General features: G+C 39.4%; 1 protein-coding gene across 2 annotated transcripts in view; it reads right to left on the bottom strand.

The window, feature by feature from the left end:
- SMARCA2 (SWI/SNF related, matrix associated, actin dependent regulator of chromatin, subfamily a, member 2) overlaps positions 1–24,377 on the bottom strand; it is a 184,017-nt gene that overhangs the window by 101,383 nt on the left and 58,257 nt on the right. For both annotated transcript variants that reach the window (XR_004443442.1, XM_033237198.1), the window contains exons 10-19: positions 24,278–24,331; positions 21,404–21,534; positions 21,124–21,181; positions 18,334–18,434; positions 16,880–17,027; positions 12,522–12,685; positions 11,139–11,205; positions 10,364–10,474; positions 7,515–7,757; positions 5,977–6,090 (exon numbers count right to left, since the gene is read on the bottom strand). Coding sequence is in view for 1 of the 2 variants with exons in the window: in XM_033237198.1 (XP_033093089.1) it covers positions 5,977–6,090; positions 7,515–7,757; positions 10,364–10,474; positions 11,139–11,205; positions 12,522–12,685; positions 16,880–17,027; positions 18,334–18,434; positions 21,124–21,181; positions 21,404–21,534; positions 24,278–24,331 (1,191 nt within the window). In the remaining variant the exon portion in view is untranslated. The remainder of the gene's footprint in view (positions 1–5,976; positions 6,091–7,514; positions 7,758–10,363; positions 10,475–11,138; positions 11,206–12,521; positions 12,686–16,879; positions 17,028–18,333; positions 18,435–21,123; positions 21,182–21,403; positions 21,535–24,277; positions 24,332–24,377) is intronic.

Here is a 24,377-nt window from a genome sequence, read left to right as displayed (position 1 = left end):
AGCTCTGCCTGAGGTTCACCTTCACCTGCACCTCCCTCCCGGCTTGATCAAACCTTCCTGAATGTGGAAGGCACGGCTGATGCTTGTGCATTTGGGGAAAGCAGATCCAGGATTCAGGAAAGAACACTCAAGCACCTTCCTATCAGTCAGCCACTGCTAAGGGCCAGAGGTGAAGGAGTTTGGAAAGCAGGAGGCATGCATGGTGATGCCATGGAGACAGGGATGCAAGCATCCTCAAAGAGATCAAGTCCGCAGAGAGGCAAGCTGCTCTCCAGGACCTGATGGCTGTTCTTGGAAGGCAGAGTCTCTTTCCTCACACAATTAGGGGATTTAATACACATGATCAAAATCACATAAGCTTCACAAATGTATTTTATGTTTGCTCCCAGAGCCTTCTCAAACAACTCCATGGCACTTGGTTTGTTTTTGTACTTTTCCCCAGGCCTGGGATATCCTTAGTTAGTCTTAAGGCTCCTTTCTAACTCTACTCTACCCTGAGGACCCTTTTTAAGATCTTTCCCAATCACACTATCAGCCAAAGCCAATTTCCCTTTCATTTCTCTCAAAAAAGTTTGTCAGTAAGCTTTTTTGATAATGGAGAAGAAAAACAAGAAGACATGCTAAAGCTCATTTTCCCAATACACATCTACATATTTATTTACGAATTACTACATGCATGCACTAATATTAACGTCTCAAGATATGAGTTACTTTCAGGGAATGGGTCAATGTTAAAGGAAGTTGATTTATATCCCTATTTAAAGCTACCAATTTGATGATATCTAATATTTTTCATCAACTCCAGCCCAAGTACCATGATGTGGCTGTTGAACACCAACATTAGGAATGGGAGAAGAGACAGGATGGCCTTTTTCCCATTGTTCATCTATGCTTATGTGATTTCAACCTGCACTCCTTTGCAGAATCCTTTTAAACCCTTCTGGGGACAAGGGGTGGTAGTTTAGTTAAAATCAGATCGTACTAAATCTCCTTATCTGGGCACAGGGAGACCCATAATGCCTTACATTTGGCAGAAAGTAAATGAACCAGGCAGCAAGGATGAATGGACCATCAGATGCTCCGGGTGGTGGAGACCCACTCTCACGCTTCCCCTGGGATAACCTACACAGTGTACTCCCAGCACATGACTGGCTTTCAGACACACATATGTACCTACCACAAAGGTACCAGTGTCAATTTGCATGTTACATATCAGTAAAGATTTTTTTAAGAGAAAGATCAATATATATGATTGTTCTAACATCTTTCTCCACCCAGTGGATTACTAATAAGCATTCCCCAAGACATACACCCACGTGTACATACTGGGTACCCCTGTCCTAAACCACCTGAATGCCTGAGTCATTCATTCTGATTGGCGGGATGATGTTGCCTTGCATTGCCACGCCATTATTCAGTGTGAGTAGCCCTCACCTCCACAGCCAAGTCTGTTGACTTCTCATATCATGCCTCCCATTTCTGGTGTATTATGCCTCCCACCTGGCCTGAGCGCAGCACAATGTACAGAGCAGGCAATCAACAGGTATGTATCAAGAAAAGGGATGGGCTGAACAATTCTAAAGCCACCACACTGAATCACAGTGATGCAAGAAGTTTTTATAATAATCGTGCCAACTCCAACTTGGTTGAGTCTGAGTTCGCCCCCCAAAAAAATGTGATGGCATCTGTTTAGAGCATGCATGTGAAAGCTCCTCAAAATATACTGGTGCTATAGCAAATGAAACTTGTGACTTCTTCACGGGGGTGATTCTCCCAGTAAGTTAAGACTTGTGAGAGCCACTGGAACTATTTTCGTTTAAATCATACGTAAAACTGAGGTGCTGACCTCATGTATTTGGTACTTATCTCCTAAGCATTCTTATGTTAGTAAATGGCCTAACTGGTCCCTAAAAGTAGGCAAGTCAGGTCACTATACTGGCCCAGCATTTCTTCTTATATACCCCTGTACAAGTATTTGAACTTTGCTCATAACTTCTGCCTGAATACTATCCTTCATTTATAATTCCCCTTCCTAAAGGATGTATTATTGGAATAATAAACCTAAACTACATGTGATATATCACTGCTTTGTGAACTGAGATTTTTAAACAATATGATTCAATTTATGAAAGTCTCAGGTTCTAAACTCTATGGCATGAGAGAGGAACAAAGTAATGATTAATTATGCTAAGCATTCCAAAATTTGATATAATGAATACACAAATTGCCAATGTAAGCAAAGCTTTGTTGGTGTTTTACACAAACTATATCAGAATCAGGACTGACTTTAGGTAGGTCAACCTCTAGTTAACCTCAGACATTATATACATATTTTAGCATATTTAGACATAAAGAAATACCCAGCCAATTGCAAGTATAGTAGGTTCTTGATGACATGAATTAACAAAAGAGTCAGCACAGATAACCTTAAATGGGAGCTAAATAGAAAAATCAATTTTTATTTAGCTTAAGTTGTTCTTACATAATCCCCTTTCTATTTGGCATTCTTTCCCACGCATAAGAAATGGATTTTATGCCAACGGCTGGGCGGTGTTGGTGGTTGGGGGGTGGGTATATTCCCTTGCTCATTAAGTGTTTCATTAGACTAATATTAAAGCTAATTTTCCTATGTGGTTGACCTGCATTTACAAAACTGTGGCCTTTATATACCTGCTTTAGTTTCACCTGAGAAAGCACATGAAAAGAAGTTCAACAATATTAGACATTAGAGAATGGAAATTAAAGTTACAAGACGCCACTATGCACCTATTGAATGGCTAAAAATCTTGAAAAACCGACAATACCAAGCATTAATGAGAAGTTGGAGGAAGCGGAATGGTCATATATTTCTGGTGGGACTACCCAGTGATTCAGACAGTCTAAGAAACAATGCGGAAGTTTCTTATAAATCTGTGTATATCATTCGATCAAGCAGTCATATACCTAAGGCGTTTACTCAAGTGAAATGAAAACCTATGTTCACACAACAACTTGCACATGAAGGTATATAGCAGCTCTATTCATAATTGTCAAAAACTAGAAATGACCCAAATGTCAAACAAACTGCACTGCATCCATATAATGGAATATTATTCAATAATAAAAATGAACCAACTATTCATACACGCAACAACATGGATGAATCTGAAACACATTTGGCCAAATTAAAAAAGAAACAGATGCAAAAGATTATATATCATCCTATTCTACTCATATGACATTTTGGAAAAGACAAAGCCATAGACAGGGATGGAGAACAAATTAGTGGCTGCATGAGGCTAAGAGCCGAGGGAGGGTTTGACTGAAAAGAAGTGGTACCAGGGAATACCAGGGAATTTTTTTTGAAGGGGTAGATGATTACATTATTTTAAATTTTTGTTGTGGGCACGGTTAACACAACTCTTCATTTGTCAAAACTCATAAAAGTATACACCAAAAGAAGCAAATTTTACTACACATAAATTAAAAAATCAAAGTAAAAGCCTCTTTCCTATATGGTTCTTTTTTCATAAAAACAGTTGAGAATTACTCCTGTGAAAGTATTTAGCCTTTTCCTCCATCTGCCATAGTTCCTTTCTGGATTCTTTATTCAGGCTAAGTAAGACATACATGTTGTTTGTGGCTATAAGCAGTGGTGGTAAAAGAAATTTCTTTACCCCCTAAGATGGCAATGAGATTTCCAACTTTCCCCAGGTTAAAAAAAAAAAAAAAATCCTAACAAGGCTGAAAAAGTAGAAAATGAACATCAGCCCAGCCATATCAACAACAACCACATACACACACAAAGCACTTGAAAAGTTTATGGAGAGAGATGTAGGGGGGCTACTGGAAGGATAGCAAAGACAAAAGAACAGTGAGAAAGAGCTTGAAGAACAGGAAAATGGAAGTCCCATTAATAACAGAGACAGCAACATGAGTAGAAAATAAGGAATATGCAGAAGCAGCTGTCACTGGTTGGGTGCCTACCATGTGCCTGACATGGTATTAGGAGCCCTACATCCCTTTAATCCTCAGAACTCCATAAGGCAGAGTCATTTATCTTCCAGATCACTTCCAGATAAGAACACTAAGACCCGTTTAGTTTAGATGACTTGCCTAAGTTCACATAGTAAGAGATGGAGAATGTGGTGAAACCCATGCCTACTCTGACAAGCAGAGCCCATGATTTCCACTCCACCAAGTTCCTCCAGGAAAAGATAACATGGCTGCCTCTAAAGATACAGATACCTCTAAAGGTAGCCATATATAATACCACACACTGACTATTTTACGTATCTCAAATATAATACTCTGGGTGCTAAAGAGTACATGTATGCTTTACGCAGGAGACATACTCTTGACAATTGGAGGGTAAACACATTTTTAAAAAATTGTATCATCCTTCAAGTATACTCAGGAACTTCTGTTATAGAAAGAACCATAAAATAAATATTCTGTAAAGCAAAGAATTCCTTTGTGATATAATTAATCACCTCATAATTCCTAAGCTGCAAAAATTTCAATTTTTCTCTAGTGGATTTTCTTAAAATGTAACATACTTTCAACTTGCAATATATTTTTAAAAATCTATCTGTATTACCCAGTCTTAGAAATGAATGAACAAGATTAAGAAGTTTTATGGAATGAATAAATGAAGGGCTTCAGTTAATTGCCTTTTATTTTATATCTCTTCTAAAGAAAAAAAAAGAAATTATGTGATAAATTAAAATAATTAACATTCCATCTCTATCACTTGCAGAATCACTGTAACTGTATGCTAGGAAGTAATTCAAGGCACCCACATGGCCACTATACCCATTTACCAATTTATCTACTCAGTAACTAAACTCCATCTTGAACAGAAAGGGTGCTACCCAGAGGCCAAGACCACAGGAAGTCCAAGGGAATATCAACAGCATTCTACATCCAAGATGCATTCACCAGCAGAATAAAATACTTAAATACTTAGACTTTCACTGAGATATGCATGGTATAAAAATCATTTTTAATTTTTTTTCCGACTGTCAATGCATAAAGGATTAGGGAGTAAAATTCTCTCTTAACAAAGTGATCAACTTTGTACACCATCTTGACAACTCCCACTTAAAAATGAACAGGATGAACCCATCTGTCCAAAAATAGAGTCGTTACCCAGAAAAACCACAATCATGCAGAAAATAAAACATCTCAGAATTGGCTCTTCTAAAGAAAAAGCTCCAATCAAAATACCTCGTGCAACAAATAGTATACAATGCTAAACTATCTTTAAGAGAATGAAACTTAGAATTCAAATATGCATGGTTCCAAAATACGATCAGAAACATAGTAAACTAATACTCAAATCCAACCCCGAAACATGGAGCGAAGGGCTCAAAAGGTGTTCTAAAGTACCGCAAACTAAGTTTCCAAAAGTTAGTCTGAAAAATACTGGCTTAAAATGTTCACAGGAACTTAATTTTTATGGCACGGAACAAAAATAATGTCCCCGAATAATTAGATGATGTGTCTGTAATTTGCAGAAACTCTTGTTTTTTCACTTACTGTCAGAACGGTGACATCACAAACATCAAATGCTAAATACATTTCTAGAAAACCTGCAAATGTTTCCCATCTCCTTCAATGATGACACAAGTCCCCAAAGTCAAATCTTCCATTCACTTATAAGCAGAACAATTCTACAGTGCCTGCAATAGTGAACTCAATGAGGCCAGTCATTTAAAAAAAAAAAAAATCTAAAATTACAATGTAAATGAGACTCAATGAATTTGATAATTTTATAAAATCCGCTCGAACGCTTTTGGAAAACAGGCTGCAAATGCTATAATTTTCCTTCTCTCTCTAGCCCTATCAAACAAAAAAGCACTTTAAGATATTTTCAATATACTTATAACTACAATATGAGTCTGCTGTTTCAGAAACACAATTTCAGAGGCAGGTACTTCAAATATATTTGCTGGAGGAAAAAAAAACCCCACAACTTTTGACTGTGCGACATACTTTTTCTGGAAGCTGGGATTCAACTTCTTTCTTCAGTCTCCTTAGTAAAAATGGTCTTAACACCTTATGTAGACGTCTGATGATCAATATAGTTTCTTCTTCATTTAAATCCACCTGTAAGAGAGGCTTATATGAATTTGATGTTTTAAAGAAAAGGATGTTTCATACAATAAAGCTTTATGTTACACTTATATTTCAATACATGACTGACATTTTACATGCATTAAAGCCAGGTTTAAGCTTTTCATATCTACCTCTGAATTATCTTCCCACCTGCCTACCAAGCGGTAACAAAATGACCTCTAAATAGATCTTTGTCTTAATGCTGAGTTCTATGGAAAAAGAGTCTGGAAGCCACCAGTTTTTTATCAGTAGTGTCAACAGCCCCAAACTGTATGGAATATGGCTGTCAATGAAGACGGACTGAAGATCGAGATAGAATGGGAGAAGGGGAGCAATAGTTAATATGTTCCCTATTTAAAGTGGCAGCCTTAAGTTAGGCCCTTCGTCTTGGTTGTCTCAGACATAGAAACATACTAAAGGAACAGGGGCTTGCACATATAAAGAAGAGGAACAAGAGTCAATCCAGTTTATGCTGGTGGACCTCTAAGTCCCTCTAACTTCACTCCTTTCCTTTTCTCAGCCCTATCTAGTTCAACTTTAGCCCAACTTAACAAATTCCCCGGCTTTCTCTTTCACCTTCTCCTATTAACCTCTAGGGGGCAGAGTTGATTGACACTACTTTCTACAAATGGGCAAGCCAGTGAGTTAACCACTGAGGAGGGGCCCACGTGCCTCAAAATCAAAGGGCCAAATAATTCAAACCGAAATTTTACTAAAGCATTTTTAGTGGGTTTTCATTCCTATGAATGAGGAACCACTATGAAAATGACATGTGCCCATTTCTTTTCTTGCAATGGCCCAGTGTCTTCCTTTCATAAATGAGGTCTTAAGAGAAGACAGTGGAAGGAACAATAAGAGATTGGAAAATAAATGGCTACTCCAGGAAGACAATTTATGTACACACACAACTGAAACTCACATTGAAACCTAAAAAGAAAAAAAAAAAAAAAGGTCTGCAGAAAATTAGTGAAAACTAGTTCTGTTTTACACACAAACTCTTCATGTGGAAATATTTAAAGGGAACTCCAAGTTTATAACAAGGAAAGATTTGTTTAAAGCTTGTATTTAGTTGTTAATTTTGTCTGGTTAAATTAATTCAGCAAAATATCTCCATGTTCATCCTCCCTGCGGCCCACTGGTTCCACCAGTAGGGACCCTTTTCTGGTAGCCTGGTAAACATACTGGCAAAAGACAAAGGGGTTAGATGCCCCACGTACCACTAGATCCATCTTCCTAGGAGGGGAAAATAACCCCACCACGAGACCATGTCCACCCATGAAACTGATGGGTTTCATAAAATAAACAACATTGTAAACCACCCTGTGGGTGTTCTGTGGCAGTAATGTTCCCAGCTTTAGGGCCCTTCATTTCATGTCATTGTCATGCAGTGGAAAAAACAAAAGTCAGACCAGTACCCTTTCACCAGTCATGGCAAATGGAGCATTGAACCATTGTTCAAATGTGCTGCAGCTCTTAAAAATTGTGGGGAGGAGGAAGTTGAGGAGGGCCCAGAGTTCAGGGAGCTTATTCTGCAGCGGGGTCCCAGTCAAGAGGATCCTTCTGGGAGCCACATAGTGCGTGTTCAAGACCTGAGTCAGCTTGCAGTGGTGATTCTTCATTCGGTGGCCTTCGTCCACTATCATGTATTTCCACCGAATCTATAACATAAGAGGAAGGACGGACATGTAGTAAGCAAGGGAAAATACAACTATTTCCAACAAGCAAGTAGTGGTGCAGGAAACCAAAGAACCCATCCTTGGTATATGATATGCTGTGATTACCTTTGAGACAAGAGAATCTCAACAATGTCTCATGCTTGATAGGCCGCATAAGACATCCTGTAATAATAGAATGTTAAAGCAACAATGTTCCTTACAGACCTCGTAATTCCAAATCAACTTTTTACAAAGAAGGAAATTTGGGTCCAGAATGACATGGTTGTTGCTACATGTGGATCCTGCATCTCCCCATCCAATGCCCCTTCTATTAATACTGTATCATGACAGCTATCCCCGATTTCATTGTCATGCTATTTCGGCTCATGACAGGCGCAGAATATAGGTACCCACCTGAAGCAGAAGTTAATGACTAATTTTTCCAAGATGGCCCTAGCAGGTTCTACAGCTGAGATATTCCTGGCTCCATACCTTCTTTTCTATTAGCCTGGCTGATTACTACCTTTAGGGCTTGGCTGGGAAGTGTGTTTTGTTTTGTTTGGACTGGTTGCTAACATTTAAAAGTTGGACCGTTTCACATTAAATTTGTACATACAGCTCTTCAAAAATTAGGTCTGACAACCAAGTTCCCTCAATACACGCACATTCCTTACCTGCCAGATCTAGGACCCCTGTTTTTATCTAAAATAAAAGGATATACTCACTGGCAGAAAGGGCAGTGCAAAAATATCATTCCTCTATTTATGCCAAAACTGCAGAATTAAATACAGCATACTTCCCCAACATGACTATTGCGTAAAACGTCCAGAATGCTTAAATGGCCCAGTCCTCCATCCTGTCTACACAGTCCCTTTCCTCTCTCATGCCTTACCCTTCAGTCCTCTTAAGAGCACTGTTCAGTTTCTTAAAGTGAGAACAATGAGGAATGTTCCACTGAGCCTATCCATTCTCTACAAAACAGTAGCTATGGCCAAGAAAAACATCTGGTGCTCAGATGTCCCCAGATCCTGCTGCAAAGCTCCTAGAGAGAGAAAGGAGATGAGACAAGTATTCTATACAGTCCTTGCCTTCCTCATTAGAAGCATCAGACATGCCAGTGGAAAAGGAATAAAATTATTAGTCAGGCTGGGATGTACAGGTAAACAAACAAACAAACTACCTCAATTTTTCTTCCTTCCTCCACCACCTCTAAGGAAAGTGCTTAAAGGATAATTAAAACTGTACAATCAACTGCCTCAAACTTACCAATAGCATGAAAAGAGGTAAGCAGACACAAATATATTTAAATAAATACCCTAAATCTACTTTCCTGCCTAATTTAGCTTATGAAGTAATAAAGAATCAGAGGCCTTTGATTTTGCTATTGGGTCTACTACTAATTAGGTCTTCCACTTGGACAAAAGTACTACCCCTTTCTATAGCTCCATTTCTCCAGTAACAAATAAAAGCAATGCATCTCATTACCAGGCATCTCCAATGAATCTTGAAATACATATGCAGACGACATAATATGAATTTTTTTAAAAGGATCTCAAATGTACAAACACATTCCCATAGTAATATTGAAAACACATCATTTTTGACACTGCCAAATTCATCTCTGAGTATGAGGAGGTGGAACACAACATTGTTGCCAGTGCCATCTCAATTATTAAACCTCCCCTGGGAACACATTTCCTTTTTGTTATTTCCTATGATGCCATGAAGGGAACTCTCAGTTCCCAGAGCAAGAGTTTAATGCAGATAGAATAGACCCCAGAAATAGAGATTCTATTCAATTTTGGACATAACTTAGTTTCAGATTATAGTGTCTTCAAAACATCATGGGGTAAAAAAATTACTAAAGAGAAAAAAAATGAGTTTTCATTATTTGTTCCACGAAAGAGACTACTTCTGTCTTTCTACATGAATGTATTAGAAGACAAGATGATATAAATGGGGGTAAAAATTTCTACTTTGTGGCTAAGGAACAACTTAGGACACACAAATTAGGAGACACGTAAGTCACAGAAACACCTCTTTCTCAGTTTCAAATAAACAGTCACAGAAACAGCCTTGAGTAATTCCAACAATGATGGTCTATTATTTTACCAAGAAAAACCTGAAACAAGACTACCACAAAAGCCACTGCTTGGATACACGTTGGAGACCATATGGAGAGGTGTCTGGCTCATCTTTGGAGAAACAAAGGCACAAGAGGAAAGAAGTTATACTGACAATATCTCAGGGCAACAAAAGCAATTATTTCTCTCCTGAGAATGTTCAAAGCTGTTGGAGAGAAAAGAGTTGCAGAAGCAACCAGGTGAATTTTTTTAAGAGATGTGAACTCATCACCTCTGAGAGGATAGGCAAGAGCCACTCCAGGATCAATCATACACACACACACACACACACACACACACACACACACACACAGCATGCATGAAATCAAATCCATGACCTAAATACATCAAACTCTGACAAAATTTTTAAAAAATAAAGAAAGGGACAAGCCATCTAAGGATCTAACTATACTATTGATTTGGGCAATACTTCAATTCCAGAAATTGGTCCATAATTAGACAGAAAATAATTTTTTAGAAACATACCTTTGCAAGAATGTGCTTGTCTTTTATAATATACTCATAAGTAGTCAAGAGGACATTGAATTTGCCACTCCGTAGCTGGGGGACAAGGGAGCGACGCATGGCAGGAGTGCCCTAAATGGAAAGAAAAAAATATATGCATGATCCTATGGACGTATACGTGCGTTATTTCTCACTATTCATAGCTTAATGATGCCCAGACATATGACTAAAGAATGCACAGACACACATTCTCATAGACTGATCTATTATACATGAGGAAGTTTTGGCTAAAGTACACGTCTTGACCCTTTTCAGATCTTTTTTTAGAAAGGTTTTCCACCAAAGACAGTGGGAGGGCAAAGAGAAATGACAGTGACTTTGTGATAGTAGAGAACCCACTGCTCTGCTGAAAGGCTCCAGTTCTTTTGAGAAAGTACAGCAGGCAGCCCGGGCACCTGGGTAACTGCCTGACTTTGCAGGAACAGTCGGCACAGTAGCAGCCCACAGCGAGCCAGTCAGCAGCACGCAGAATGTGTGATATTTGTCATTTGTATTACTCTCATCAGAAACCTTGCAATATGATAATTAACAATTTTCTTCTGGATTTCACTATCTGAAAGTAATTATGGTTTATTACAGTAATCTTCTTGGGATGATTAACTCTCACGGTTTAGTACATGATGTACATGACAAAACTTTACAACCAAATACAGTTCACAGATGTGCATATGGAATGAAGAAAATAGGGTCTATTTTTTGCTTTTCCACATTTATATATAAATACAGCATTCCAAACCTTGTAAGAAATTTTCACCACAGAAGGAGCCCATTTGTCAAATTCATATGTCCAGTTAGATAGAGTCCTATGGAACAACAAAAAAAAAAATACACAGAAAAAAGACATTTGTATAAAAATCAATGGTTAAAAAGATGTTCTTATTCATTTTCAGGCCTCACCTTGAAAGGGGCTACGGAATATAACATAATCTCAACAACATATTTTAAAGGCGTGGAAATAAGAGATAAGTTCAAAATAAACTGTCACAAAACATGACAAGTTTGTGGTTCATAAAAAAAATCTTGTAAGAAAAAAAAAACTAGAGAATACACAGAGAGCAAAAAACTAAACTGTAATATGATATTTAAAAAGAGCAATTGCCAGAATAATTTTAGGAGTCTTCATAAACAGTCATATAAGTTCAGAAAAAAGTGGAGTCAGGAAAAAGAAATTACAAAACCACATGAAAACATAAAATAAATCTGTCAAGAGGGAACAGGGGAAGAAATATTGAATGACTTTTTTTTAAAGTCCTGAAAGTGTCACTGTATATATGATTCAGAACATGCAAAATATAGATCAAATGCAAAAGATGCCTAAATATTATAGACACAGATAATTCATACAAAAAGGACTGCAAATAGTCTTCATCAGAAAAAATTCAAAGAAAACACAATAATATTAATAGAATCCTTCTTACTGAAGGTCCAAGTTCCTATCAGCATTGAGATCTATAACAAGACCTCGGTGAATAAGGCTGCAACCAACACCCACAGGCAGACACACCGAACTCCCAGGGAGGGTGCTTGTGAATCATTATGCCCTCACTCAGTAGTGTCCACTTAGGACCTTCTAAGAACCACCCAGTGGGTGAGGCACTGGGAACGTAATGGCGAACAGCAAAGGCCTGTCCTTACTAAGCAGCGAACTCATTGAAACATAACCTCAGTGCACATACTAAGGTTATTTTAATGCAAAATTCATAGTTGTGATTTTGATTTATATTCCGTTTTAAAAGGAAGATTTAAGAATATATAATCTTTTGGAAATGGAATAAGGAAAAAATCAAAGAAACCTCACACACCCACACACACACACAAACTTTCCCCTTTGTGAGCCACTTAAGGAATAATGATGAGCAAGACTCACTATGCGGTGTTCAGGCTGTGTAGACCTGTAATGCTAATGGCTGATAAAATCACTTGGTCCCCTGCTTAAATAGCCAATCAAACAGGCTAGGATGGGGAGGAGTGGGAAATTAAAACCTAAATCCAGATTACATGCTCTTGGTAATCTGGATTTAGGTTACTACATGCTACAATTCTGTCTTAAGTAAAAAACAAGGATAAGCTACTAATCAACATACAGAACGATGACTGTGGAATAAATGACTTTACTTACGAAAGGGGAACAATGATGAGATAGGGGCCATTGAGTCTTTTGTGCTCCATCAGATAAGTGATGAGTGCAATGGTCTGTATGGTCTTTCCTAGCCCCATTTCATCAGCTAAGATTCCATTCAAATTGTTATTATACAGGGAAACCATCCATTCCAGGCCCTGGAGCTGAAATGAAGAGTAATTGCTTCAATTATCCAAGATCTGCACAGGTAATTAATACTAATACAACTCAAGCGAGGCTGTGACTTCTTAACTCCTCAGTGCTATATGTTGGGTCTCCCACAGTAGGAAAATGGGGGAAGCACCAATGCAAAAAGAATGTAAAATATGAGCCTGTAATCATTCCTGCTGCTTGGCAGGTGCTGAGTGTTAATCAGATTTAGAAATGATGGGCTGTAGCATACTGTTGAGTTTTAAAGCAGCTTTGCCACTCGTCCATACTTAGTATTTCACAGTATATGACATTCTAGAATTACTATAAATGAAAAAAGCCCAAACCAAAATCTAATCCAACCACTCCAAGAATAAAAAGCCAATGTGAAGGCAGATTTGTCACACAGATCACAGATTATTAGAAACAGCCTTTTTGGTAATAAAAAGGCTACCCCCAGGGTGAAGGTCCCCTCAGTGAGAAGGCGGAGTGACCAGGAAGCCAGGGACACTCTGCTGGGACCACAGGAGAACATTTCTCTTCCTGGCAGGGAGAGGGTTCCCAGGCAGCACATGGAAACTTTGCAATGTGAGTACTCCCCAAAGGCTGCACATTGGAAGCTGGTGACTGGAAACACGCTCGACATATTTCTGAAGTAAAAAAACACTGCACCAGAGATTCCTCACGTTAAGTACAAAAGTAAGGTTGGGTGAAAATAAAAAGTTGCTAAACCTCCATCCCCCAATCAACAATTCCCTTCCACCATCATACCACAGATGCTGGATTTAAATGATAGGATCAATTATATATATATTTGCTAAAGTCAATTCAGCTTGCTAATGATGTTATGCTTAGGGAAATGTTAATTTTTTATGTAAGAACAAAGCAAGTAATTAGTTTATTTAAAATATTTATTAAATGACTATTCTGTGCAAGGGGCCATGCAAGGAGCCGTAGCAGATAGATACGAAGGTCTGTAAGATGCATCCCTCCCTTCGGAAGCTCAAATCAAAGAGAAAACAACGAATGAGGCACATATACACATATACCAAGAAGTGGTTGACAGTGCCAATGTAAATGCATACATATAAAACTGTATTGACAAGAATTTTTCTTAGGGAGACACTACATGGGTTTGAAGCAATACTTCCATAGGGCACTTGAGATACTTTGTACCATGCAAGATTCCAAAGTCATCCTAAAGGTTTCTGCAGAACTACAGCAACACCAAGAGATAAGTAGAGAAACAGGAAGAACCTCCAAGAGAATGGGCAAAAGATAGAGGGAAAGAGTGGAAATTATTGTAAAACAAACAGTGGTAGACAAGAGAAGCTGTCTGCCTGCAATGTGTCCCTGAAACCACTAGACCTTTAGAAAAGTCAACTAAATACAAGAAACATTTTGGATACTCTGTAGGATGAATTTTTTTTTTTTTTTTTAGTGAAAATTGATAAAGGGCTGAATTTTGCATTTGCGCTAATTCAATACAAAACAGAAGCAGAAACTAGCAGCAGAGGAGACCAGAAATTCACAAAAATTGTGGGAAGTACTTTAGGTTTTCTCAGGCTGGAAACTGGCAGAATTGGTCAGGGGGAGGATCACATGTTGAACCAAGCTTATGTGGCTCTCTAGGAGTAGCAGGAAGACCTCAGCCATGTCAAGGTTAAATAAATATTAACGACACAAAAACCTGTGAAGAAGCAAGAAGGTAGAAAGCTTACTCATGGAGACAATGATCAGGGAAGGCTTTGAGCCACAACTTGAATTGGTTTATGAGAAATGATCAGGGAAGGCTTTGAGCCACAACTTGAACTGGTTTTATGAGAAACGATCAGGGAAGGCTTTGAGCCACAACTTGAACTGATTTGTGAGAAATGATCAGGGAAGGCTTTGAGCCACAATTTGAACTGTTTTGTGAGATCTCATCAGGCAGATATGGCTAGTCAAGATTCCAGGAAGAAGGCACTTTATGAGGTATAAACCCAGAGAGACACACTGCAAGGCATGTTCAGGGAATGTATAGCAGCTCAGCAACACAGAGGCATAAAACTCACATATGGAAGTAGAAGCTGGCTTTGAAAAGAGAGTGATGAAGAGTGCTTAGAAGGGTGTTGGATGACAGAAGAAAATCCATGTGGCATTAAAAGTTATTTACAAATAATTCAAAAGATGGATCTCCCATATACAGATATACAGAAGTTTATTAGAGCATGCTGTGAGTTAACATCTATGTCAGGTAGGCCAAATAAGATGAAACCTGTTTTGGATCTCATGACTATGACATGGTCTTTGGAGAAAACATGATCTTACTAAGGCCAGAACAGTGGTCCTCAGAATGTGCTCCAGCGGTTCCCAGGGGGCCCCCAAGACCTTGGCAGGAGATCTACAAGGTCAAAATGATTTGCATGACAATACTAAGGCATCACTTGTCATTTTTACTGTGTTGACATCTGCACTGATGATGCAAAAGCAATGGTAGGTAAAAAATTCTAGTGCTTTAGCACAAATCAAGGCAGTACTGTACTGGCAGTCATTGTATTATGCATTCCTATGCAAGGGCAGCGGACACAGTGCCAAGTGTTAAGAGTGGAGAGGACCTGATGCCAACAAGTACACTTCCTAAAGTATATTCTAGAAGATGCTAGTCTTACAGGATGTTAATTGGTGATATAAAAATAGGGCTTGGTAGTCAAAGAAGTTTGGGAAATACAAAGTTAAACAATGTTAAATAAGTGATTTTACTGCAGGATGCTGATGTGCATTATGGTTACATGTTGATTTCCACAGAGTCCTAAGTGTGCTGATGGGCACGTGAATTAACAGGAGGTGTCACTCCCAGAGTGACCATATCTGGTTGTTGTCAAGGGACGGTCCAGGGTTATGCCTATTATCAATAATGAGACTATCGACTCATTCACAAGTATTCAATTTAGAAATAGTAATTTATATGTTAATCTTAGTTACAGTATTTGGCCATAAACTTCTTTTTTTAATTTTTTTTTTTTTTTTTTTTGAGACAGAGTCTCACTGTCACCCAGGCTGGAGTGCAGTGGCGCTATCTTGGCTCACTGCAAGCTGCGCTCCCAGGCTCACGCCATTCTCCTGCCTCAGCTTCCTGAGGCTGAGGCTGAGTAGCTGGGACTACAGGCGCCCGCCACCACGCCCGGCTAATTTTTTTGTGTTTTTAGTAGAGACAGGGTTTCACCGTGTTAGCCAGGATGGTCTCCATCTCCTGACCTCATACTCCGCCTGCCTCAGCCTCCCAAAGTGCTGGGATTACAGATGTGAGCTACCACGCCTGGTCTCTTTTTTTTAATTTTTAAGGAACAATTCATAGAACAAATGTCTCATGGAACACACTTTGGGAAACATCACAAAGTGGTAGAGGTAGAACACAGGAATTAGCCTCAATTCAAACAGGTCAAATAAAACATTGGCCTAATTTTTAATCAAAGCACAGATGCTCACAATTTTATTGTATCTTTTTTTTTTTTTTCTTTTTTAGATGAGTTTCACTTTGTCACCCAGGCTGGAATGCGGTGGTATGATCTTGGCTCACTGCAACCTCCGCCTCCCAGGCTCAAGCGATTCTCCTGCCTCAGCCTCCGGAGTAGCCGGGATTACAGGCGTGCGCCATCACACCCAGCTAATTTTTCTATTTTTAGTAGAGACAGGGTTTCACCATGTTGGCCAGGCTAGTCTCGAACTCCTGACCTCAAGTGATCCACCCACCTCAGCCTCCCAAAGTGATGGGGATTACAGGAGTGAGCCACCTAGCCTGGCCTATTGTGTCTTAAGAAAAAGCATAAATGTAGTAGATAGCTACTCCTAGGCAGGTTGAATCCATGGCATAAAACCACAGCCACACCTACAGATTTTAAAGAAATACTTCATCTACTTCAAGATGAGGCATGGATGTTCTCCAGTTTAACAGAATGTGGCTGGGTTTCCCATTTTGCAGAGATCACTTAAAATACATCCCAAAAGCATAAAAGAGAAAATGGGTATGGCATGCCCTAGTAAAGATGGTAACATGGAGTACTCTAAAAGAATTACAGGCACAATGAAAGGAATCTCAGTATTATAAGTGATGTGGCCTAAAATGTCTCGTCATCAAAAGCCCTTAGTTAACATGTGCATGACATACTTCCATCAAAATTAGGCAAATGGTTACGACTTGCCAAGGAAACACAAACTACACCAATTACCTGGTAATGCTTTAGGGTTCCGTTAATGAGAAGGGCGGACTGTTTCTCTACCCTTTCCGAGATGGCATGAGCCACGGTGTAGTAGGACTGGGAGCCCCTGGCACTGTACTGCATGCTGTATTCATCATCCACGTCTTGCTTAGCTGTCCTGGGAAAGGAAAAAGTGGAGAATCACACACAGACATGTGTGTGCAATGTGTTGTTTTACTTCACTCAAAAAATGATTTGAGAACCTAAAATAGCTGCAATAAGTGTGTTTTATTTATCAACCACTACTTGCCATGCAGTTAATATACACTATCTGTAATCCTCACAAAAAGCAAGCATAAAAGGCATGATGATGATCATCCCCATTTTATGCAGGTGGAGAACCTGAGGCTTACAGAGGTTACTTCATTTGTTTGACTCCCATAAAAGGTAGTGAAACCAGGATTCAAATGCAGGTCCCCTTGACCCAAAAGACAGATAGGAGCCAGAACCCTACACCTGCAGACGAATACTTTGCCAGTGAAGCCGTCCTAGACTGTTAAATACAAAGATAAATCCTGTTCACAGAACACTGGCTAAAGCTGGGAGGGCAGGGGGAGAGGGCAACCCAACATTAAAGGGGTAGGAAGGAGGAAAGGCAGGCTTCTATCTTCTGTGCCTTGTTCATGAGCTAGTCTGTTATTCTGTAGGCAATGAGGAACCACTGAGGGGGATTCTTAACGCCTTCAGTGAAGGATCAGGGCAGACTGGTAAGAGGAAGGGTCCCTGAAGTGGGCACACAGCCAGCGAATAAAAGGGAGGAGTATGAGGATGTCTATTTCTGGTATTTAAAATACCTCATCTTTTAACATTTTCTCTTTTGTATGTTGTTTCACAACAGTTTTCTTTTAATAGTCGAGCTATACAAGCAAAGAAATGTGTAAACCCTTGATGTAGAGGGCCCACAGGAATGGATGAGACACAGAGCCAGGACACTCGGAAGGTTGGAGAGCGTTCAGGGACTGGGCGGGAGTTGGTGGTCAACTTGGCAGTGGCAGCAGGAGGAAGACAGGAATGGTGTCTCTCACTTGGGTTTCAGGGGGAGTGCTGATGTCATTAAGGGAGGCACGAAAGGGAGTGAAGCAGCTAGTTAGGGAGGTTAAGTCTCATTAGTTCAGTCTGGGATTGAAGTGCAGACGACAGGTGTGACGCTCAGGAGTAAGCCTGAGCTGGAGGAGGGGATTAAGGAGAGAAAAGAGGAAGGAAGTGAGGAAGAAAGGGAAGGGAGGAAGGGAGGGAAGGAGGGAGAATCAACATGAAACCCCGAGACCTGGGAACCCAGAACTCAGTGGTGACCTCTAAGAGCAGTTTCAAGCAGAGTGTAGGCGTGAAGTTAGTTGCCTTCCTTAAACAAAATTTCCTAAAAGAAAATTCATCAAGCATCATCCTCAGGCAATGCATTTCCAAGGGAAAAGCTCAATACACACTCAATGATCTGCTTAGCATCCTTCTCAGAAACTTCTTCGCTATTTGGATCCAGGAGTATTTTCTCTTCGGTTTCCTGCCTACTGGACTCTTCTTCCTCATCCTGGAGAAGGAACAAAGATAGGGAGGAAATTATATTTTAACAAGGAAATCTCTATGATTGACCTTTTCTGAAAAGACATGAACTAGTATTCAACTTCCCAAATGAAGTAAGATCATAAAATTCAGGGAGGAAGTAAATTTAACATCTACTCAAGTGAGGCAATACCCCCATTCCATTGCTGTTGAAATCATGAATAAGAGAATGAAGGACACTCTCTGAGAATCCCCTAGAACCCTTGCCCCCAAGAATGAGTATGTAAACGTCATGCCAGAAACATAAATATTTATCATTATTTGGTTATCAGAGTCCTGCAGAGCATATCTGCTCTCACTCAGTAGCATTCTCTCTAAAGCCATATTGTAGAGATATTAGGATCCTCCTTCTCATATAAACGCTGTCTCTGAAGGCTGGGCGCAGTGGCTCATGCCTGTAATCCCAGCTACTCCGGAGGCTGAGGCAGGAGAATCGCTTGAACCCAGGAGGCAGAGGTTGCAGTGAGCCAAGATCACACCACTGCACTCCAGCCTGGGCAACAAGAGTGAAACTCTGTCTCCAAACAAAACAAAACATAAAACAAAACAAAAAAATCCACTCTTTCTGATAACGCCCATGGGACTTGGATGGCCCCATACACGTCCACTGTAGAGGACCTGGATCTTGCAAGCACACTGCTTTCTGTGGCTGATTCACATCACACATCACAGAGTACTGAGATTAAAAACTCTCAATAACTTGGCAAAGGATTCAATACCTGTCCCTTCTCAACTGAGTACTACATCCAGCTGACCCATTTGAAAGCATCACTAAATAAATGTCCATTCTGTCCACTACTAACCTGGTGTAGAAGGCTAAATCTTTCCAGACAATCCAGCAGAGTTTCCTTGAAAAGCAGGTTTAAAGAGAACCATGCTTTTCTATAAATCTTAAATGACAAAGTGTGAACTGACATACTATCAAGGAGAAAAATCAAACCTTACGATAGCAGATCATTTAGAAGCAGGGAGTAAGCTAACGCCTTGGCACAACTCCTCCATCTTCCAGGCCAGGAAATAAAATGCTGAGAGGGGACATGACTCTCCACATGTCACTCAGGCTCACCTGCAGCAGACCCATGCAATGGGCCCAGGGACAAGGGCTGTCTGTGCCTGTCATCCTCAGGTTGGCACCTGCTGGCTAGGTGGCCTACTTTATCTTATCACTGCCCTCTCTGGTTCTCTTAACTCGAAGAGAAGGTTCTTTCAGTAGGTCATTTATAAGCCCATTCATCCAAGTAAACAAACCCCCTTTAAATATCTTAGAGATAGAGTAGCTGGGGGAAAAAATAGCATGCCCCCAAAAAGTATTTGCTTTTTAAAAAAAAACAAAAAATAAAAAAAAAAAACAGGTTCTTGCTCTGTCACCCAGGCTGGAGTGCAGTCGCATGACCTCAGCTCACTGCAGCCTCTGCCCAGGGCTCAAGCCATCCTCCTACCTCAGCCTCCTGAGTAGCTGGAACTGCAGGCATGCGTCACCACACCCTACTGATTTTTGTATTTTTTGTAGAAACAGGGTTTCACCATGTTGCCCAGGCTGGTCTCGAACTCCTGGACTCAAGCAATTCTCCCACCTCAGCTTCCCAAAATGCTGGGATTACAGGCATGAGTCACCATGCCCAATCATGTTTGCTTTTTAATGATCATACATTATATATGAATAATATATATATGAATATATATGCATCATATATATTATATATGAATATAATGTAACTTTTATTATTCTTCCTTTTTACAAAAGCATTAAGTGCTCATGGAAGACTAATTTGGAAAACACAAGTCTACAAATAGAAGGAAAACAGCCATAGTCTTGAGATCCTGGTCAGCTATTATGGGTAAGGATGCTTTACCTGGTCCTCGGCACCTATACTACGACAATCTCAAAAATACCAGATCTAATGACTTATTATATATTAACTAATATATATTAACAATGCTCTGATAAAAGAGATCAAAACTTCTTTTAATACTTCTATTTTCAATTATTACATTAAACATTTTGTAGCTGACTTAATGAATATTTTATTATTTCTCAATTTCTATTAAAAGTACCCAAGATTCCCATTTTAGGTTCTAGTTATACTAAGTATTCCTTCCAAGAGACTGAGCGCTTCTCTTTGGGTAACAAGTATATTTAAGGAATTCAAACAAGAATCACATTTGGAGAGAAATCAAGAGGATCAATAAACTCATTAAACCAATCCCATGTTGCCCTTTTTTGTCCAAGTTTCCAGACTCAGAATTGCAAACAGACTCTAAGGTCTGAAGGACTTCAGAACTTTTTGGCAGCTAATTCTCAGTGTGAACCACTTAGAGGTATGGCATGGCCTTTCCCAAAGTAATCCATCTCCAATTCTCCCCCAAAAGACCACTTCACCATCTCCAAGTTAATGCCAGCTTCTCTTTTCTTGGTTACAAGTGAATTTAGAATGTGCCAAGTTTCCCCATTAGCCGGGGCCTCCCAAGAGATCACTGTATCTCTAGGCATACACCATCAAAGCATTTGTAAATCCTTAGCCCCAGCTGTCACCCAAAGGCCAATCCAGGAGGAAGAATCGATAGACGGACACAAGGCCCGGGCTTACATTCAGGAAGAAGTTTCTTCCTCTGACAACTTTCAATCCAATAAACCCCAAACAGAGATACATACATACCTCCTCCTCATAATCAGAATCACTCTCTTCACTGTCGGATCTAGGGGCAACTTCATAACTAAGGAAAAAGAGTGAGGAAGAGGAGGGTGCTTAGTTTTTTAAATTCTCAAACAATAAAGACACACATGACTTAATAGCACATTCTATGTGTAAAAGACAAATCCAAATAACAACTTCAACCATCTCAGCAAAGGCTATGTAGTTTTAGTTTCGAGATTGTACAAGATTACCAAATCTAAAAAGCTAAAAGAACACCATGAATGCTGCTTTCACGACTTACCCAGGATTCATTTCCAGCCAGGCGTCCAGCTGACTTGCTTTGGGTGCTTCTGGTCCGAACAGAACCTTGCCGGTTTCTGTGTGAGTTACTTTGACAGGGAGGTCACTCATCTGGCTGCTTTCATCTATGGGCTACAAAGGAGAGAAAACCATGTCATGGCTTGATGTTAAGACCTTCTCCCAGTTCTTTACTAGATGTTTCTCAGCATTTTTTGCTGCCCAGCATCTGAAACCTTATTCTGTGTTTGGAAATTTCACTACCTAATGAGTTCTGGTGGGAGGCGAGAGGCTACCTCCCACTAAAACAACTGAAAATGCTGCCTCCCTGGCAGCTAAGATACAGGCACAAACCTCAGCTCCAGCAACCAGATACATCACCAAGGCTGTGAGTTAGGAGCTAGAAGTGCAAGGGTGTGGAAACCAACCGGTACACTGGTGCAGGGCAGACTATAGTAGCAACAGGAAAGTGGTAATGGCTCTGTCAAGCTTCTGCCTGCTCCCAACCACAGCCTGTCCTTACTGGACCAGTTGTAGAGCATAATATTGGGGATAGCCCTGAGTCAGGTTCTTCAGAAACCCAGGAGATCTGATGAGTTGCCCGGTATCCTATCAATACATTCCCTTTTTATTTAAATCAGGCAGAGTTGATTTCGGTCATTTGTAACTAACAACCCCCGATTCCTCAACTAATACTTCCCAGATAACAACTACTGCAAAGTCATGGTTTCAGAGAGAATGAAAAACAGAAAAGGTATTATACCCCATGTCATCTCATGAGTGGCTGGTTTGGTCTCTGCAGAACCGGTGTCCTTTTTCCAAAACTAACCCCCAGGTATCTAACCCAACTATTGGTATCTTTGAGTGTGACAAAGAAAAAAGCTCTGCTCCTCTGAAATCTGGCAAATTGACCAAGATTAAGCTAAAGTTTATCACTAGACTACTATATCCAAGGAACACAAGAATCACACTTGAATATAATCAGTAGCGAATGACTGCTCCTGATTACAGGGTGACCTGTACTTCTAGAAGCAGATCCCTAAGTAAAATGTTTGTTTGGAAATGTTTGATTTGTAAGTGGTTCAAGTTATCTATCTCCTGAAAAGTAATAAAATTGAATTTTTAGACAATTCAATTCCAAAATTTTTCCTAAATTCCTTTCAATTGGAATTAAGCAGAAATGATAGGATAACCTACAGTATGCTATAGTTTATCTTCCATATCTTATAGGAAATGACCAAAAAACAAAACAAAACAAAAAACACATAGCCAAAGGTTCTTTCCCCTTACACTCTCAACAAAGCACTGTCAGCATAAGAAACAATATATTAGCAATTATCCACAAAAATAACCTTAAAAAGAGAAAAGGCTTACTCCAGGTTGTCATTTTTTTCTTTTGTGTGTGCTAAAGCAATGGTTTTGAACATCATTACTTTGCATGCCAACATGACACTTCTTCCTCATTAATGTAAAAGGTCATCTATATACTCAAGAGATAAAGAAGAAAATCTACAATTTGCTATCATTTCCCTTGGAAAAATCATATTCTGTTATCATGAACCATTATAATATAGCTTGTTTTTGTGCTAATGTCACGCCTCTAAGAAAATTGGAAATCACTGTAGATGGAATTAGAACCTTGGCAAAAGCGCTGAATGAGAACAGAAGAGCATAATAATAAGAACATTATTTCAAAACAGAGCAAGATGTCCACGTTGCAAGCCTTAGCAAACAGGACACATGTGTTAAGATTAAAAGAAAAAAAGATGTATGTCACAAGCCCAAGATCAGTAGCTAATTTTCCCAACAGACAGTAAGATATAAGAACACTATTAAGCTAACATGTTAAATCTCTCCCTGTGTGCTTGTTAATTGTAGACCAATGGGAGGCATACTTAGGTAAGGCCGGGCTTTTGCAAATTAGAGTTGTTTCTAAGTGCTCTAATATATAGTATTCTTTTCCCATAACAGCCCACGGAGTTTCTTACATATCAGACATTTATCCTGATCCTTTCTTTCCTTGTGATGGATTATAGTGGTTAAGTAACATTTATTGTTCAAGAGGTTTCTGCATAGAATAGTGGTTCAATCTTTTTTTTCTGCATCTCTGCTGTTTGAGTTCACAATACAACTGTGTGCAGAGCGATACCAGAATGGGAAGTGGCAACCTCCCACCCACTCCGATCCGCCAAGTAGGTTTATCAGAATTTATGAGACAAAATGAAGATTATTGGAAACAAACTCCCTTCCCATCCTGCTCTGGGAGTGTGCCTCCTCACTGTGAATTGCTCGCAGGGAACCTTAAATTCTTCAGAAAAAAAAATCCAATAAATAAATGGTATCCTCATAATTCAGGAGAATATTAGAACTACTAGGAAATGAATTTTAGGACTAGGCTGATGAATATACATATAGAAGCTATACGGCAAGCCTATTGAAAATGTCAAAACTAAGTTAACCAAATACGTGACTTCTTTAGTTTGTATATTTTTATAATTTCAAACTAATAATAAACTAGAGAAACTGGGTCATATGTTATGCTTCCATATCATTTACTGGGCAAGATAATTATAGAATCATTTAAGATTCTTACACACCCTATATATTTATAAATATATGATTATATGTGCACAAAAAATTCTGAAATAGTACGCAATACATTTAATATCAGTTGATTGACAGTCTGACATGCAAGTAGATTGTTTTTCACTGTATCCCTTTTGTATCATTCTAATGTTCGACTATGCTAATGTATTACTATTTTTACTTAAATTAAATAGCAGAGTAAGAAAAAATAGTATGTATGAAGAATGGTGCTGCCAGGTATGGCACGGACTCTGTTCAGCAGAACACAGTGGAAAGGATGACAATCCCTTACCTCTCCATCCGGTCCCAGGGCAGACTCCCCACCCTCTGCATTCTCTTCAGCCTTCTGCAAAACAACAAAAATGTTATATGTAACCAAGACGATAGGATAC

The sequence above is a fragment of the Trachypithecus francoisi genome, unplaced genomic scaffold, assembly GCF_009764315.1.
Source record: "Trachypithecus francoisi isolate TF-2019V2 unplaced genomic scaffold, Tfra_2.0 Lachesis_group16, whole genome shotgun sequence".
Lineage (NCBI taxonomy): Eukaryota > Metazoa > Chordata > Mammalia > Primates > Cercopithecidae > Trachypithecus > Trachypithecus francoisi.
The sequence above is the reverse complement of the archived record's forward strand: the minus strand, read 5'-3'. Positions and strand labels throughout refer to the sequence as shown.